The sequence below is a fragment of the Myotis lucifugus genome, unplaced genomic scaffold (genome assembly GCF_000147115.1).
Source record: "Myotis lucifugus unplaced genomic scaffold, Myoluc2.0 scaffold_6, whole genome shotgun sequence".
NCBI lineage: Eukaryota > Metazoa > Chordata > Mammalia > Chiroptera > Vespertilionidae > Myotis > Myotis lucifugus.
In genome coordinates, this window is record NW_005871054.1 from 18,042,121 (window position 1) to 18,059,916 (window position 17,796).

At 37.9% G+C, this 17,796-nt stretch overlaps 1 protein-coding gene across 1 annotated transcript in view; it reads left to right on the plus strand.

Moving 5' to 3' along the window:
* Nucleotides 1-10,943, plus strand: part of SOS1 (SOS Ras/Rac guanine nucleotide exchange factor 1) — a 75,400-nt gene extending 64,457 nt beyond the window's left edge. Inside the window, exons 21-23 of the mRNA XM_023746182.1 lie at nt 6,496-6,540; nt 8,239-8,357; nt 9,387-10,943. Coding sequence (XP_023601950.1) covers nt 6,496-6,540; nt 8,239-8,357; nt 9,387-9,878 — 656 coding nt within the window. The 3' untranslated portion in view covers nt 9,879-10,943. The remainder of the gene's footprint in view (nt 1-6,495; nt 6,541-8,238; nt 8,358-9,386) is intronic.
* Nucleotides 10,944-17,796: the final 6,853 nt, after the last annotated feature.

The window sequence follows — 17,796 nt, forward strand, 5'->3', positions numbered from 1 at the left end:
AGCTGTTTCCGTTATATCTACTAGTCTCTCATATCTCCCGCTCTGCACACATCAATCCTCTATCCTACATTCACCTCCGTGGACAAGAAACGACACAGGACCTATCTCAGCAAACTCACAACAAATCAAGTGTTTTGTCGAGCCCTACTTTTGTCTTTCTCGTCTTGTTATCTGCACCAGGTCCTTCAGTTCTTCTCTCCTCCAATATTTTCTTTCCCAGCCATATAACTACTTCTGTCTCGGTACCGTCCATCCACCACACCCTAACCATACACCTATAACGGCCTCTGCTCCCTCGTTTATTTTTGTAAAGACACATATCTCGTCTGCACGCGCGGGTATCGCTGACAAAATAATGAACAAAACGACCACCCCACCCACGCCATGGATGTTTTTTTCCTCTTCTCTTCTTCTTTTTTCTCGTTCCAACAAGGTTGAGAACCACTGCTTTAGGGAGCTACCTTTTATATATAGATCCCCCTACTCCTATTAATTATTTAATAAGTTTCAGACTTTTAAAGCTCTAAAAACACACAACCTTTTTTCACTTGTTCATTATTAAATCAACACTTGAATCAAATCACCTTTAACCTCCACAACCACTTCCATATGTTCCTCCCATTGGCTGATTAGCTCATTGTGCAGGTCCAGTTCTACCCTACTATTTGACGGAATAAAACCCAATACTCAGAGGCAGGGGGAGGAGGTTGAGAAGCACTGACCCAGCAGTTAGGAATCTGGTTTGTCATTCCAGTCTGCTAGTGTGCTTTCTGATTTTAGGTAAAATACTTTTACTGAGCCTTCTGGGAATCAAACTGGATTTAAGGTTTCTTCCAACTCAGAGGATCTAACTTTTTAACAAAAATTAACTTAAAATTATTCTTTGGAGGTATATATATTTTTATTTGACCCAGAATTCTATTTATTTATTCCTGTGTTATCCATCCATATATTTGTAGTTGCCAGGCAGTTTGTCTTGTCTTTATACCACCTAAAGTGTATTTGTTTTGAGAAGTATTGCTTCTTGGCTTTATTTGGCTACTGAGGATTATGGAGTCATGTTATTCACATAGTAAGCTCTCAGATATTTTTGATGATATGTTCAAATAAACACCAGGTTAAGAAAATCCCATTAATTTTCCCCAACTCACCAACCACCTAAATTAAGTAATAAAATAAAACCAACTCTATTTGCAGTATACCTGACCTAAAATCATTATTTATTCTGACCCATTTTAACTGTTTGCAGGGCTTTTTCCCTAGGGCAGATGGTTAAGGTCTATATATTATAAAGATTCCCACATAAATAAATTATTGAAATCATATGAAAGCCATTAATTGCAAATTTTACTTCTCTTAGTTTAAGAAGTAGCTAAAAATGGAAAAGATGGAAAAACAAGAGATAAGCACATTACGTTCCCTATTAGTACTAAATCTCTAAATCAGGGGTCCTCAAACTTTTTAAACAGGAGGCCAGTTCACTGCCCCTCAGACGGTTGGAGGGCCGGACTATAGTTTAAAAAAAAAACTATGAACAAATTCCTATGCACACTGCACATATCTTATTTTGAAGTAAAAAAACAAAACGGGAACAAATACAATATTTGTATTTGCATGTGGCCTGCGGGCCGTAGTTTGAGGACCCCTGCTCTAAATGGTGAGTCAAACAGGGAAGAGGAATGGTTTGGAATGCAGTGCTTTTGTCATAGGTGACGAGAACCATATTAACTTAAATTGCCGGACAAGTGGAGAAACTGTTGTTTCAGGAGTTATGTTTTATAATCGTAGCCTGAGGGTTTTCTCAATTGTTTTCTTTGTGATAAAGATAACCCTATTACTTATTCCCTTTGCTCTCAATAACATTTAAAATAACTGATTTTGAAATAAAATAAACCAGCATAATATAAAACCATCTGTATGCTCAGTTAGTCCCTTACTTAAGATTTATCAGTGGCATATGTGTATTAAAGGTCCTCATCTGCTCGAGACCCCACTTCTGCTCAACAGATCTGCTAGTACTGGTTGGGGAGGGGTTCACCAGAGCACCAACTTGCTACTGTGTCACCATCATAGTGAATACCTACTTCCTTGTTTCCCCATGGCCTGGCAGCCAAGAGCTGCTGTGTCTGCCTTCTTATGTCATTGAACATATTCCACTCAATACAAAGTGGCAGAAAGTTCCAGTGCTTAAGTTTTTCAAAAGGCAAAGTTTGGCTAGAATTTTGATTAGTTATAATAGTACTTTTTTGCTTCTTACCATTCTTTTCCAAAATAATTTACTTTAAAACCAATAATTAATTTTTTCAGCCAGTATCTGTTATATATCTCACTCCTTGCCAAACACACATCTGAGAGAGAAAAAAAAATAATCATAGTACAAAGATAATTATAGTTAAATGCTTAACCATTGTTAAATGTTATGGTTCTCTTTGCACTATGATTATTTTTCATCTCTCAGTGAGATTGCAAGTTTTACCAGAGAAGATGTGTAAGTGCTTGGCAAAATGCTATTGAGTAGTGAAGGCATAAATGCTGTAGAATTTACACAAATATTACAGAATGGGCAAGAATGGCCATGGAAAGCTTTGTGAAGACAGAGAGGAAAGGAAACTGGCCACCTATTTAGTGCTGCTACATACACCCTCCAAATCAGAGCCCTGCTCCGCACCTTGTCCCAGTGAGGTCTACCTCTGAGGTGATGACGACAGTGGCTGGGTAAAGGGAAAGACCACCCAGCTCTCTGCTGTTTCTGCTGCTATAACAAAGAGGAGAAGAGGATGAAGTGCTCTTATACCTTCCTGCTGAAGGCTGCCTAGCCATTAAAGCAGTGGTTCTCAACCTGTGGGTCGTGACCACTTTGGGGGTCGAACAACCCTTTCACAGGGATCACCTAAGATCATCGGAAAACACATATATAATTACATATTGTTTTTGTGATTAATCACTATGCTTTAATTATGTTCAATTTGTAACAATGAAAATACATCCTGTATATCAGATATTTACATTACGATTCATAACAGTAGCAAAATTACAGTTATGAAGTAGCAACAAAAATAATTTTATGGTTGGGGGTCACCACAACATGAGGAACTGTATTAAAGGGTCGCGGCATTAGGAAGGTTGAGAACCACTGCATTAAAGGGAGCCAAAGGTCTGACCTGATCTTTGTGCTACACATGAGCTCCATCCCTTATCAGGGAAGTTTTGATAAGAAAAGGTGTAGTGCAAGCATTTCATGGAATGCACAGATTTTCTTTATAGAAGATTGTTGGTGATTAGTTTCTAATCTGAAATACATTTGCACTTAATAGGCTTTTGTGAATTTAAGAAGTTATTCTTGTTCATATAATTTTTTTTCTATAGGAAATGCTTGTTCCTATTTCAAGAATGAGTCATTTATAAATTAGAGAGTATCTTCAACAGTGGTTTCAACCATGGCAGTATACTATAATTCCCTGAGGGTTCTAATGTGTAACCAAGATTGGGAACCACTGTTCTATTGTTTGGGATTTGTACTGGACAAATTAATACTATGTTTTAAAATTAATTACATTTCATTCCTAAGTCATTATCAACAAATGTGTTTCGTACCTAGCTGACAAGAATTTTCAGTATCTATTTCTTAATTAGAACATGTATAATTATAAGAGGGTTTTTTAATAGCATTTTCCAGGCAGTGAGACCAAGCAATTAATTTAAAGCGACAAATCAGTAAAGTGCCCCAAATTTACCAAATGCATGGATCTAAGCCTGTGCTGTATATGAATATGATCAAAGCCAAGTCCACATCTGTGTGCACAAGGGTGTATGCATAGGTGTAATCGTTCTTTCTAAAAGCCTGCAGTTTGTAGCTGACATGAGCTTTGTGTTTTGTTTTATTTCTATGTTGTTCTAAGTATACTACCATGTTCTTGAGGCTTATCTCCAGGAGGCATAGTTATTTCCTTTCTAAGTGTAAAATACAGAAGCAGGTAAACACTAGAGCTGGATACTCCCTTAACCCCTGTATGTCATAGGTGCCTAATAAGTAGGGAAGAGAATCACTGACAGAGCAACAGCTTCATTTAATATCAAAGTATAAAAATGAATTTTAATCTTCTGAGAGATAACTTAGTAGAATTAGCTGGATTGCTATCCTTTAGTATCCATGGCCTCCATATAAATATCAGTACAGATGGAAAGGAGATAATGTTTGATTATTTGAAATTGGGGCTTTCTGGGGAATAAGACCATTGTATCTATAGAAGTAATCAAATTAATAGTGTAGCCAACTGAACCTGAAACGTAAAATTATCCTTGTTCTGACCAAAGAAACTAAAAAGCAATGGTCCAAACTAAACAACTATATTGATTTAAAACCAGTATAGATTAACCTTTTGTCTCAGTTTTTTTCTACTTTACTGCTCTTGGGGCCTTGGCTTTTATGATTTTTCAATTCTTTTCTTTAAAGAATTAACATTGCTGAAATTAGAAATTCTAAATTTATCAGTGAGTTGCCTGTATAAAATGTATCTAAGCAACAAATGTTTATTGATTTTTTTTTAAAAGTCTTCAAAAATATAGAAGGGAAAAAGTTATATCACTTTCAAGTTTGTTTGGTAATACCGAAAGCTATAGTTATTTTATGATGAGAATATATGCCCCAAGAACATTTTCAAAGGTATCTACACTAATAAAAGAGACAAACATGCAAATTGACCGTACCTTCGCTACTCCTTAAGCCACGCCCACCAGCCAATCAGAGCAACTGTATGCAAATTAACCCAACCAAGATGGCGGCCGGCAGCCACGGAGCTGGAGTGAGCAGGAGGCTCGGTTGCCCCAGTGATGGAGGAAGCCAAGCTTCCCGCCTGCCTCGGCCGGCTCTGAGCTCCACTCAAGGCAACAAAGTTTCAATTATAGAAGATAAATAAACCCCAGATACCTGCTTTCAGCTGGCCATGGCCATGGAGTTGGAGCGAGCATGAGGCTTGGGTTGCCCCTGGTGATGGAGGAAGCCAAGCTTCCCGCCCGCCCTGGCCGGCTCTGAGCTCCACTCAAGGCTACAAAGTTTCAATTATAGAAGGTAAATAAATCCCAGAATAATAAAAAAGAAAAAAAGGAGAGGCTGGGAGCTTCCGTCACCAGGGGGCTTGGCCAGCCTGAAAACGGCCCTCAGCCCCTCACCCAGACTGGCCAGGCACCCCAGTGGGGACCCCCCCACCCTAAAGGGGGTGTGGCCAGCCTGCAAACAGCCATCAGCCCCTCACCCAGGCTGGCCAAACCTCCAGGGGGTGAGGGTCCCTCCTGGGGGGGGGGGGGGCTTGACCAGCCTGCAAACAGCCATCAGCCCCTCACCCAGGCTGGCCAGGCACCCCAGTGGGGACCCCCACCCTGAAGGGGGTGTGACCAGCTGCAAACAGCCATCAGCCCCTCACCCAGGCTGGCCAGGCACCCCAGTGGGGACCCCCACCCTGACGAGGGTGTGACCAGCTGCAAACACCATCAGCCCCTCACCCAGGCTGGCCAGGCACCCCAGCGGAACTCCCACCCTGATCCGGGACACCCCTTCAGGGCAAACCAGCCGGCCTCCACCCGTGCACCAGGCTTCTATCCTATATAATAAAAGGGTAATATGCAAATTGACCCTAACAGCAGAAGGACTAGGAATGACTGGTCGCTATGACACATACTGACCACCAGGGGGCAGATGCTCAATGCAGGAGCTGTCCCCTGGTGGTCAGTGCGCTCCCACAGGGGGAGCTCTGCTCAGCCACAAGCCTGGCTGATGGCTGCCAGCACAGCGATGGTGGCGGGAGCCTCTCCTGCCTCCTCAGCAGCACTAAGGATGTCCAACTGCAGCTTAGGTCTGCTCCCTGCTGGTAAGTGGACATCCCCTGAGGGCTGCCGGGCTGCCAGAAGGATGTCTGACTGCCAGCTTGGGCCCGATCCCCCCGGGAGCGGGCCTAAGCCAGCAGGTGGACATCCTCCGAGGGCTGCAAGAGGGCATAGGCCGGGCTGAGGGAGGCCCCTCCCGAGTGCACAAATTTTTGTGCACCAGGCCTCTAGTATATAATAATATTAGTAAGAAATTCCTTTTTATTTTATAATTTATATATCAGAAATTCATTATTTACTACTTATTTTACAAATTTGAGTTTTCAAAATCTTACATAACATATTTCTGTATGTCCAGCGAATTCTTTGCTCAAATTGGGTTTATACCTATTTGAAGTCTTCCACTAATATAGCATATTTTAGTTTTCTTATGAATGCTTTTAATTTAATTATTGACATCAAGTAGTGAATATAAAAGGAATATTCAAAATTCCCAATATGATATTAATTCAATTTAATTCTTTATTTTTCTCAAAAGTAAGTAGTAATGAGCTTTTACTATTATACCGTTCTTTAAACAAGAATGACAGAAGTAACATTTTTATCCTAAATTTTTACAATTGAGTTGACTATATCAATGAAAAAAAAACTACTTTTTCTTGTTTCCTTTCACAGGCAGCGATACCGTCTTTATCCAAGTTACACTGTCCCATGGCCCAAGTTAGTATATTTGGTTTAAGACTCAATTCTCGCTTTGGCTTTAAAAATTAAACCAAGTGTAACCTTTCCTGCTGAAACTCTTTTTGAGTCTGATAGTGTTGGTCCACCTTGCTTGCAACATCTTAGAAGTGAGGCCTTCACTTGTGCTATCTTTTGATTATAAATGATTTGCTTAAACTTACAGACTTTTTATGCTTTTATAAAACCTTTTTCTCTTTTAAAAGAACAGTATTATATGGATGGCTTCCACATTTAACCATTTCTCTTTTCCAACTGTAGAGTTTCAATTATTTAATGCTCAACTTGATAAAAAAGCAAGAGCATGCATGCGCATATGGGAATGCTGGCAGCTATGTGCAATTTCTAAACCACAAAACACACTTAGCCTGGCGACAGCACAGATTGCAAATAACTGTTATTTGACTTTAGAAGAACTATCTTATGATTGTAACTACTTAAATTATATGGCCTGTTCATCACTGTTAAGCAAAATAAAGTTCCATTGTAGATATTTGCTTTTCATTTTAAAGTAAACTAATAATTTACCAAATTATTCCATCAATTTTAAACTAATAAGCTAATGTCTTTTGCTGTCCTTCATTCAAATGATTTCAAAATATGTACAAGGAATATTAATTATAAGCTAAATAACATAGTTTCATAAGAAAAAAAAAGGTAGGTATCAAAATGTTACTTGGTTGACTAATATCAATACACAAAGTACTCTTTTTAAATTCTATATTGTTATAACATTTAATTGTCAAAATAAAAGCTGTCAGTGCTTAAAGGAAAAAAGAACCTGCCTGTATGATTTTGAATGATTGTTTAAGTATTTTTCATATCTTTTTTATAGTGCTCATAAACTCGCCTAACAACTTAATAAGTGATATCTTTCAAAGTGTAATTATTTACATGCCTATATTATGCCCTTGTCATCAAAATGTCTGTAAGATAGGTTCCAATTAGAAGCTTTACTTACTTTTTTTGTGCCAGTTCATCAACTTATTCTTAAATCAGGTTCAGTAGCTTCTAATGTAATTTCTGTTTTTATTATCAGGGCTGCTTCACTCATCTTGAATAGCTCTATCACAATTAAAACTTGTAGATTAGAGTATGATGAACCTGATTTTTCTTACTCACCAAGGAGAGCCTATGTCTAAGAAAATGAGGAGAGACCGCTCCTGCAGAAACTAGATTCTCTCTCTCCCTGGCATCCTTGGAGAGAATTGCTGGAGGAGTGGTTAAGATCAGAACTAATTCCAAGCACTATCCAGTAAGGGTAGGAAAATTCTATACTAACAAAGTTGGGGGGGGGGGAGCCCATCACAAAAGCTTAAGAAAAATAATCATTCCAAGGGTTTTTAATAGTTTGCTATCTTTCCCAGAAACCTGACAGACCCAAATTAAAAAATTCCAATTATAAATTAACAGTAGGGATATTATTTTGTTCAAAAAGCAAAATAACAGAATATGTTAGGCAACTTTTTTTTCTGAAAATTCTGCTAAAAATATTTCTGCATGCTTTTATAGCAGTTTGCTTTAATAAAGGAATCCTATCGGGTATTGGTTTATTGAACTGCTTTTGATACTTCTGTACATTTCTTTTAATAAATACAAGCAGTTTCCAGCTAAGCCTTTTCAGGATTAATAGGTGAAATAAAATTCTGTGACCTTTTTAAAAATTTTAACATTCTACAGGATCTGCTTCAGTATCGTCTATAAGCTTAACCAAGGGCACTGATGAAGTGCCTGTCCCCCCTCCTGTTCCTCCAAGAAGACGACCAGAGTCAGCCCCTGTGGAATCTTCGCCATCTAAGGTAAAGTGGAAAACCTTGTGACCTGGAAACTGGGATCATTGCAGTTACATTAGCCTCAATTGCTATGTGTAGTTTAGTTCTTACTGGATTAGAGTACTTGGGCTACATGGAGTTTAAACAAGGATTAAATACAGATTTACTATGTTTACAGTGGGGCCTTGACTTACGAGTTTAATTTGTTCCGAGACAGAGCTCGTTAAGGAGCTCGTTAACTCAAATTACTCTGTCAACTCAATGCAAAAAATCTGCTGAGAGACAGCTGGTATCTCAAAAAACTCGTAAGTCAAGGCCCCACTATTTCTTTTATTCTGAAAGTAATTTTTTGGTATATTATCAAAACCCTTGTTAATCTGTCATCGATACTATCAAGGAAAAAACAAATTTAATCTATAAAGTAAGACTAATATAGTCTCAAGCAGCTCTTAAAAATACAGAGAGAGAGAGAGAAAGAAGGAAAGAGGTCTGAAGCTTTATATAAAAGCACATTTTAAGTGCTAAATGTTACCTATCTGAACCCTTTTAATAGTGAATCTGACATGCTCTTAAGTGGGATTTTCATGCAGATTCTGAGTTGGAAGAGACCTTAAAGACTCATAACAGCTACTTTTCCACTTAGTTAAACTTCTGTCTTTGCCAACTGTTAACTTGATTCAGTGGTTCTCAAAGTGTCCAAAGGGCAGAGCACCTGGATAAATCAAGACACTCTTTGTAGAACATGAAATATAAATATAGTAGGGTTAATATTATAAAATTAACAGGTAACTTATGTTAAAAAAGAAAAGATCTTATATTAGACTGATAGGTAAGCAGTAGCAAACAACAAAAATTGAAAAAATTAAAACATTGAAAAAAAAATTTTTTAATGAATTGGCATACACTCCCATTTAAAACATATGAAGAACTACCTGATCCATATCTAGGGCTCTTCCAATAGCATGTTTGAAAACCCCAACTTAATTTTAAACATGTTCTTGGTACTACATATGTGAAATTACTAATAAATGTTGTTGTTTTTTTCATTTGTCTTAGATTATGTCTAAGCATTTGGACAGCCCCCCAGCAATTCCTCCTAGGCAGCCCACATCAAAAGCCTATTCACCACGATACTCAATATCAGACCGGACCTCCATATCAGATGCTCCTGAAAGCCCTCCCTTATTACCACCACGAGAACCTGTGAGGACACCTGATGTTTTCTCAAGCTCACCACTACATCTCCAACCTCCCCCTTTGGGCAAAAAAAGTGATCACAGCAATGCCTTCTTTCCAAACAGCCCTTCCCCCTTTACACCACCTCCTCCTCAAACACCTTCTCCTCATGGCACGAGGAGACATCTGCCATCACCACCATTGACACAGGAAGTGGACCTTCATTCCATTGCTGGGCCACCTGTTCCTCCACGGCAAAGCACTTCTCAACATATCCCTAAACTCCCCCCAAAAACTTACAAAAGGGAGCACACACACCCATCCATGCACAGAGATGGACCACCACTGTTGGAGAACGCCCATTCTTCCTGAGTTCCTCTGTACTGGATGTACATTTCCCTGTCCCCAAATCCATTGCTGGCAATGGATGCACTGAATGTGCCAGCACTGAGGAGTTAAAATGAGAACTCCAAACACTAACGACTCTACTTCAAGATGCAGTATAAGACAATGAATTTTAACCTAGACGAACATGGAAAGACTGATCTAGAGGAATTGGACAACTGTTTGCACCTGATACCCAATTAAAGGGACTTTTTCCAGCCAATGGGTTGGAGCCCTGTTTTTGTGAAGTGATCTTTATCATTAAAGGGATGGAAAAACACAGTCTCGTGTCCAGCAGGCCCACATTATGACAGTTTTTATAATTCAAAATATTATGCACTTTTTTAAAAAAAACTTAACAGGGATCTTCATATAACCCTTTGTTTTCTTTTGCTTTTACTTGTCCGACTTTAAAATATTTTCTTTAAAATCATTCAAAGGACTGAGGAAAGGCTGTGGTGCCTGACCTTGTTGGAATCAAGGCCCAGCATGTACTACAGTCCTGTTTACAGATCATTACAGTGAATGAATTGAATGGGTACCAAGGCTTCACCAAAGAGGTACTTTTTTTTTTTTAAGAATAATTATACCAATTTTAAGAGTCTATCCCACCCATCCTCCCGATACAAACAAAATGTGGTGGTGTTGCCTTCAAACGAGAATTTTTGTGTCATTAACATGACAGAAGAACTTACTAAAAAAATGTAACTGTCAAGTATATAATTTACATTTAGGAGACTGTTAATCTATGCTAGGTTGTCATTTTCCCCCCCTTCTCCCACAAAAGTTTACTGGTAATCCACATCATGGCTCGTAGCTGTCCCTCTAACCGTACTGTGGAAATGCAGTCACCCAGTGTGAAAAGAAGTACTTAGTACTTGCTGGGCATCACTGACACCATTCATGTTTTACTAATAGTTGAGTAACTATCAGCATATCTAGAATTACCTTGCATTGCCTAAATCATGTGTATATAGTGAATGTTATATAATAAACTTGGCAGGTCTGTTTTAATTTAATTAAATAAAGATACAAATACCTTGTTGACTGGCATATATTAAATTATTATATGGATAAAATGGTTGATTCTTATTTCTTTCAGTTGAAACACACACACAAACACTAAGCATAAAAGCACGCATTGTGGTATGCCTTGGTTTCTAGTTCTGGATGTATGTATTCATCTTAAAGGATGATCTGAAGTTACAGTTTGGCATATAGGATAGTATTTGGTTAGAATAGGATGGGTATCTTTCAAGCAGAACTTTGTAAGTTTTTTAATTTCCTAGGCAACATGTATACAGTTTGTTAAAGTTTATATTAAACATTCTACCTTGCTTGAGGTCTTTGCTCTATCAGAACTATTCTTAAGAGAACATCTGCCTTCATCGTTAAAATCATAATATGGATTATTCATTAAGCCTATGTACTGATCTTCTGAGTCTAACAAATACTGTGACTGAAATGCATGCAACTTGCTGAAGAGAAAAAGTTTTTTTAATCTCCACTATAATGTCTGTGAAATGTGCAGTGTTCCATCCTTAGAGAGTCATCAGTTCATCAGTATCAGCATGTATCTGAATAATGAAGCAACATGTCAGCAATTCTGTTAACCATGCCATTAGAGACATTTTAGAAGTGCTGCATTATGGTGAAAACCCAATACTTTAATAATTTCCTGTGACATGTATTAGAGCATTAAATGTACATTACAATAGTACAGTATATAGTCCTTTAAGACCAGAATGTTGATTGCATCATCATTAAGCAATCCATCCTAGCATATGCTTATTTATTTGTTAGAGTTGAATCTTTGTTTAATATCTGCACCATTCCTATTATGGTAGGTAGCCTTTTAATAGTCTCCCAAAAATTAATTTCAAATCCACTGTTGTATGCACAGTGTCTGTAAGACCATTCATTCAATAAGTATCTAAGCCTACTTACTAGTGCTGCTAAGATTAATCATAATACACATTCCAGAATCTCCCATGAGTTTTTATTAGACCAGCCTCATTGTCCCTAGGATTCCCCTTTTTATGTCTTATTGATCATTACTCTTTTTAATCACCCCACCCCCACTCCAAATGAGAACCTGAGAAGAGTCACATTGGAGCCCATTCTGTATCTGGCCAGTATGTTCACCTTCAATAAGGGTTTTCAACCTGCCTGATCGTATAAAGAGGGGGAAAAAATCAAGATTTGGCGCTCTAATCATACTTTGCAAAGAGGGAACCATTCTAGAACCGGTGGTTTTAGGAGACCACTGCATTGGCTTTGTGTGCATTGTGGAGAGAGGGATACTTCTTTATTTTGAAATGTGACATCTGGGTAAAAATATTTTCTGCAGTGGTAACTAATTAGAAAAATTCCAATTGGATACCCTTAAATGGTGGTGAGAAAACCATATCCTTGCCTTCACTTTTGCAACATTAACTAGCTGACAAATTTATTGTCTGTGGTAACTAAAATGTACTTAGGGACAAGAAGTGGCTGAGAAGATAAATGCATCACCAAAAAATTCTGCTTTTGAATCCAGGACATTATAAGACAGTCAAGCAGCATGACTTTCAAAACCAGGTTTCAAAATATGGAACATATCTTTTAGAAATAGAAATGTTCTTAGATGTTTCATTATCTTTGGATCACACAATGAAAATGTTTCTAGGTTGAATTTATTTAAGTGGGCTAATAACTAATATAACAGAAAGGGAGCCTTTTCATATATCTAAGCACTTTTAAAAGCAGGAACAGATAAGTACATGTTTCTAAATTTATTCAAAGGTTATTTACTCTTCCCAGTCTTCAATGTATTTTAAGAGTACAAATTATCAGGAAATATACAAACATTAAAAGTTTGTTTAATTAAAGGTTGTTGGGTATCAAAATATGTATTTAGCAAGTTACTGTGCTCTAACAACTCAAGAATGTTTTGCTTTACTGGATCTGAAATTAGCAAAGAGCATGCCACATGAATTATACTACAATCAACAACAGTCTAGTGAACAAGTACTATTTTAGATGGAGGCTAAATTACGGTTCTAAATTCTTAATGTTTTTTCCCACAAATCAAAAATTAAGCAAACCAAAAGTTAGTTGGTATCTATGATCATGCTCTTGTCTTAATTCTCAAGTTTAGCTTACTTTAGTCATGTATTTCATTGTTTGTCTTTTAATGACAGCTTAAATTCAGTTTTAAATGGCTCAACAAAATGAGAAATGGAGGGAGGGGTGTCCCAACTTATTAGTGTACATAATATTGAGAAAAACCTTTTTTCCCCTCCAGATTTAGAATGAAACAAATTTAACCATTTATTTCTTGGTATTCTGCTGCTATGGGTAGATTAACTTGTTCTTTTAACCTATATTGTTTGTTATACAAGTGCAGGTCCTGTTGTGTTGCATATTAATCTTTACCAGTAAGATAAACATCACAAGGCTAGTATCAGTTTGGCTGAAAGACTTATGCAGTAAAACTATAAGGGAAAATGATGACTTAGTTTACTTAATATTTTTCTTTTGAAACATCTCATTACTAGCTTTTAAAGTCATTTCATAATCCTTTATACATGAGCCAATACAATGTTTTGAGCTCTAGTTAAGAAGCATGAGGTCTATATGATAAATCTAAACAACAAAAGCACTTGTAACTTGTTTTGTAAATTTCATGCCTTATTTTCCATTTTTGACACCGTAAAGTGCATTTTTTGTCGACTGTGAGTAAATTTCCCTTTTGCCTTTAATGAAAATAGTGCATTAAGTAGCCGATTGCTGCAAAATTATGAAGCAAGTTAGCTAAAGGTGGATCATATTGGACTACCACTCAAAGAAACAAGATGCATAATGGTGGAAGTCACATGTGTGGCTTTAGGGAGCGCGCACCTGTGCGAGATGCATGCCACTTTCAGTAGCTGCCAAATGTGCCTTTAATTAAGAACATCTCTAATTTTTTTCTTCAGATCAAGTCAGCATTTGGGGGCGGGATCAGGGCAGGGGACTTTGGGGTGCAAATATCTGGTGAAATACCAGAGAAGAAGCCTTTGTTTGTCAAAGTGACATGTATAACTTTAGTTGAAACATGTTTATGTATATATGCGTGTATTTGCCTTTGTTTAGTAGCACAGTATTTGCTAAAATAATTGTCGAAAAATTGCTGTCAGTCTTACTTTAATGTAAAAACAAAGTGTGGTCTATACATCTAATATGGCCTTTGTACCTAACTATGTTCGTAGGTAATCTTTGTACTCTATGTGCAGCAGTATTTGGTTTGCATTTAAAGTGAAAATAATGGCTGTTATTTTTCTGGCATTACTAAGATAAACTGAAAAATAATAAAGAAAAATGCCTTACACAGCCCACAGTGTATTATTTTTGCATGTGTTTACTGGTATCTTAGAGGACACTATTTTTAATGTCATTAGTGTCTTTCATTTTAGCTCATACTTGCCACAGAGAAATAGTTTGCTCTTTATCATGGCCTTGCCTTGGGGGTGCTTATTCCTGTTATCACAGTATTATAAAAGAAGTTCAGTATTTCCTTCTGCATCAAGCCCTGTGATTGTAGTGAGTGGGAGGCCCTTGAGATGAAAATTAGTACTTTAGTGATCTTGGGTGTCACCTGGATGAAGTTTCAGATGCCTAAGGCATTTGTAGCCCATAAAAGTTCTATGATATCACAGTTCCTCGATCGGCAAGTTTTGCTGAGACCTGCTGGAACGCGGCAGCCTGACATTTAGCAGTTCTGTCTAGGCGTGGCATGGAAAGGTACAGTTCACAGTTGCACACTGTAAAGAATTATGCAAATGTGCAGTTATTCATGATGAACTAGACAATGTAAAAACTGATGAACCCTTAGAGATCCAATATCCTTATTTAAAAATTGAAGCAAGGGAGGCCTGGAGCTGAGATGATCTAGCCAACATCAAGTGGCAGTTAATGACTGAGACCACCGACTCAACTTTGATTCCTAGTATTTGGAGGAATGCTTTCAGAAACAGCTAAAATTTATTAGTGGTCCTGTGCCCCGCCCCCAGTTTAAAGACCAAATTTCACTTGTAGGCCACTGTGAAATCCAAGTATGTATCATTGAGTATATAATTTAGGTAATCAATAGCTATAGGGAAATAACTTTAATATTGATATTAGTCAAACAATTCTGAATTGGCTCTTATAACGTCACTTTCTTTGAGTTTTAACCAGGTGGTTTGCTTTTCTATTTAATCATGTTAGCTCATCACAGATTCAGGGCGCTTAAGTCTCTAAGGCACAGCCCACAGCTGAACCGCCTTTTTGCAGATAGATGCACATGGTTTCCAGAGGGAAGGAGAGCTTTGAGTAAAACCAAAAAAGCAGTTTATGCCCATTCTAACATTTTAGGATTGTTGATTTTCACTGAAGGCAAGAAAAACACTATAGTCATTTTCAGAAGTTGGTTTCTCTACCTTCATGATTCATCAAGAAAAGGAAGAATCATTGTGATACAAGAGTACAATAAGTAAGTGCCTTGAAAACACACATCTGTGTTCACACTCTGGTTCTATTACGTACTAGATGTGTGACTTTGGAGAAGTTATTAAATGAGTCTCTGTTCTTTATCAATGCATGAGGTTAATAGATCTACTCTACTTTTGGTGACTATTGTGGGGTTTAAAGGTACACTAATTCTCAATAAAGTCACCAATAAGTTCTGCAACTTTAAGCAAATTGACATAATGAAACCAATTTAACCACAGGTTATTTGATATAAACAAGAGTAAAGTTCCTAGAGTATTCATCAATGTTATAATGAAACAACATTCACGAAACACTATTATTCAAGGACCTGCTATGATATGTGTAAAGTCCAATGCCTTTTACAGAGTAGTTGCACATTAAATGGTAACTGAAGTTGAAAGGGACATGTTTTCAAAATTTGCCTGCTATTAGATATCTTTTAAGAGGTTGATGGTTCATCCTGAAGTCCCCGTAGTTTGATTCTTTACAGCTTCCTTTAATGTTTATTGCCACTTAAATTGGTTTGCGTGACCTTAGTTATAAGCATTTCATAAGGGACCATCTGATTATTCAACTTTCAGCAAGTATTTATTGTTCCAGGTACAGTTCTGATGTTGGCACAGAACAGAACAAAAAATCATACCATCATGGGATTAATAGTAGTGAAAAGATGTAGACCAGTGGCTCCCAAACTTATTTGGCCTACTGCCCCCTTTCCAGAAAAAATATTACTCAGCCCCTGGAAATTAATTTTTTTAAAATTTTAATAGCAGTTACTCATCACCCCCAAATGCACCTGTGGCCATCACCGCCCCCCTGGATCGCTGCAGCGCCCACCGGGGGGCGGTAGCGCCCACTTTGGGAATCACTGATGTAGACAATAGGTAATAAAAGTAAATAGGTATGTTATACATTAGAATCTTGCAACTACTATGAACAAGGACAAGGTGGCTGGGAATGTAGGGGACAGGAGGTGAAATTTAAAGGGGATGATCAGAGTCAGCCTCATGGACAAGGTGACGGATGAGTGAAGATTTGAAGGAGGTAAAAGAATGAGACATGGCAAGTATCTGGGAAAAGAATATACCAAGTCCCAGGGAACAGTCAATTCAAAATCTCACAGGCAGGAGCATACTTGGTATATCTGAGGAATAGTGAGGCTGCTTGTATCTGGAGAGGAGTGAATGTAGGTGAAATAGGAAATGCCATTAGAGGTTTAATGTGGTCCAGATCACTTGTAATGACTTTGGCTTCTGTTTGAGAGAAATAGAACCCTATGAGGGTTTGAACAGAGGCATGACATGATCTGATTTACATTTTAACAGGATTACTCTGGCTGCTATGTTGAGAATAATTAGGGGTTAAGAGTGGGAATAAGGCCCTACTGGTGTGGCTCAGTGGTTGAGCATCGACCTATGAACCTGGAGGTCGTGGTTTGATTCCCGGTCAGGAAACATGCCTGGGTTGCAGGCTCGATCCTCAGTGGGAGGCGTGTAGGAGGCAGTCAATTGATGATTCTGTCATTATTGATGTTTCTATCTCTCTCTCCCTTCCTCTCTGAAATCAATAAAAAAATAAAATAAAAAACGGGTGGGAATAAGGAAGTTAGCCCAATAGAAGGCAGTTTGGCCAATGTGACAGAAGTGGAGGTGGTGAGAAGAGGTCAAACTCTGAAAAAAAGAAAAAAGAAAAGAAAAGAAAAAGAGGCTGGAGTCTGGACACATTTGGAAGACAGCCAATTTGGTGATAGAACAGAAGTTGGCTGTAAGAAATAGAAATGTCAAGATGACATCAATGTTTTTGGCCTTGGAAGGACAAAGTTACCATTAACTGAGGTGGGGAATATATGGTTGAAGCAGGCTTGGACATGTTAAGTTCAGTAAATACATTAGACATCTGAGAGATGCCAAGGATGCAGTCGACGATATAAGTCTGGAGTTTAGGAAAGAGTTTTGGGCTGGAGCTATAAAATTGGAAATCACTTTCATAAATGTCCTATTTTAAAACCAGCAGACTGGAAAAAGAAGAGATTTAAGCAAAGGAAAGACTTGGGACCAAGAAGGAAATGCCAATGGAAAAAGATGAATAGGAGGCATGAGTATGTTGTGTCCTTGAGGTCTAATGAAGAAATTTCAGAAGGAGGGAGTGATCAGGATGTCAAATGCCATTTGATAGGGAGAGTAAGATGTCTGAGAATGGACCATTCCTTTAGCAAGGTGAAAGTGATGAGCAGTCAGGGGTGGCATGGGCCTAACTGAATTTAATAAAAAACGGGAGGAGAGGAACTGGAGCAGTTTCTTCTTTCAAGTTTTACTATAAAAGAAAGCAGAGAACTGTCAAGAGATTTATTTTCCTTTAAAAATTGGAGAAATAGGAGCATGTTTGTATGCTGAAGGGTCTTCCCTGGTTGAAA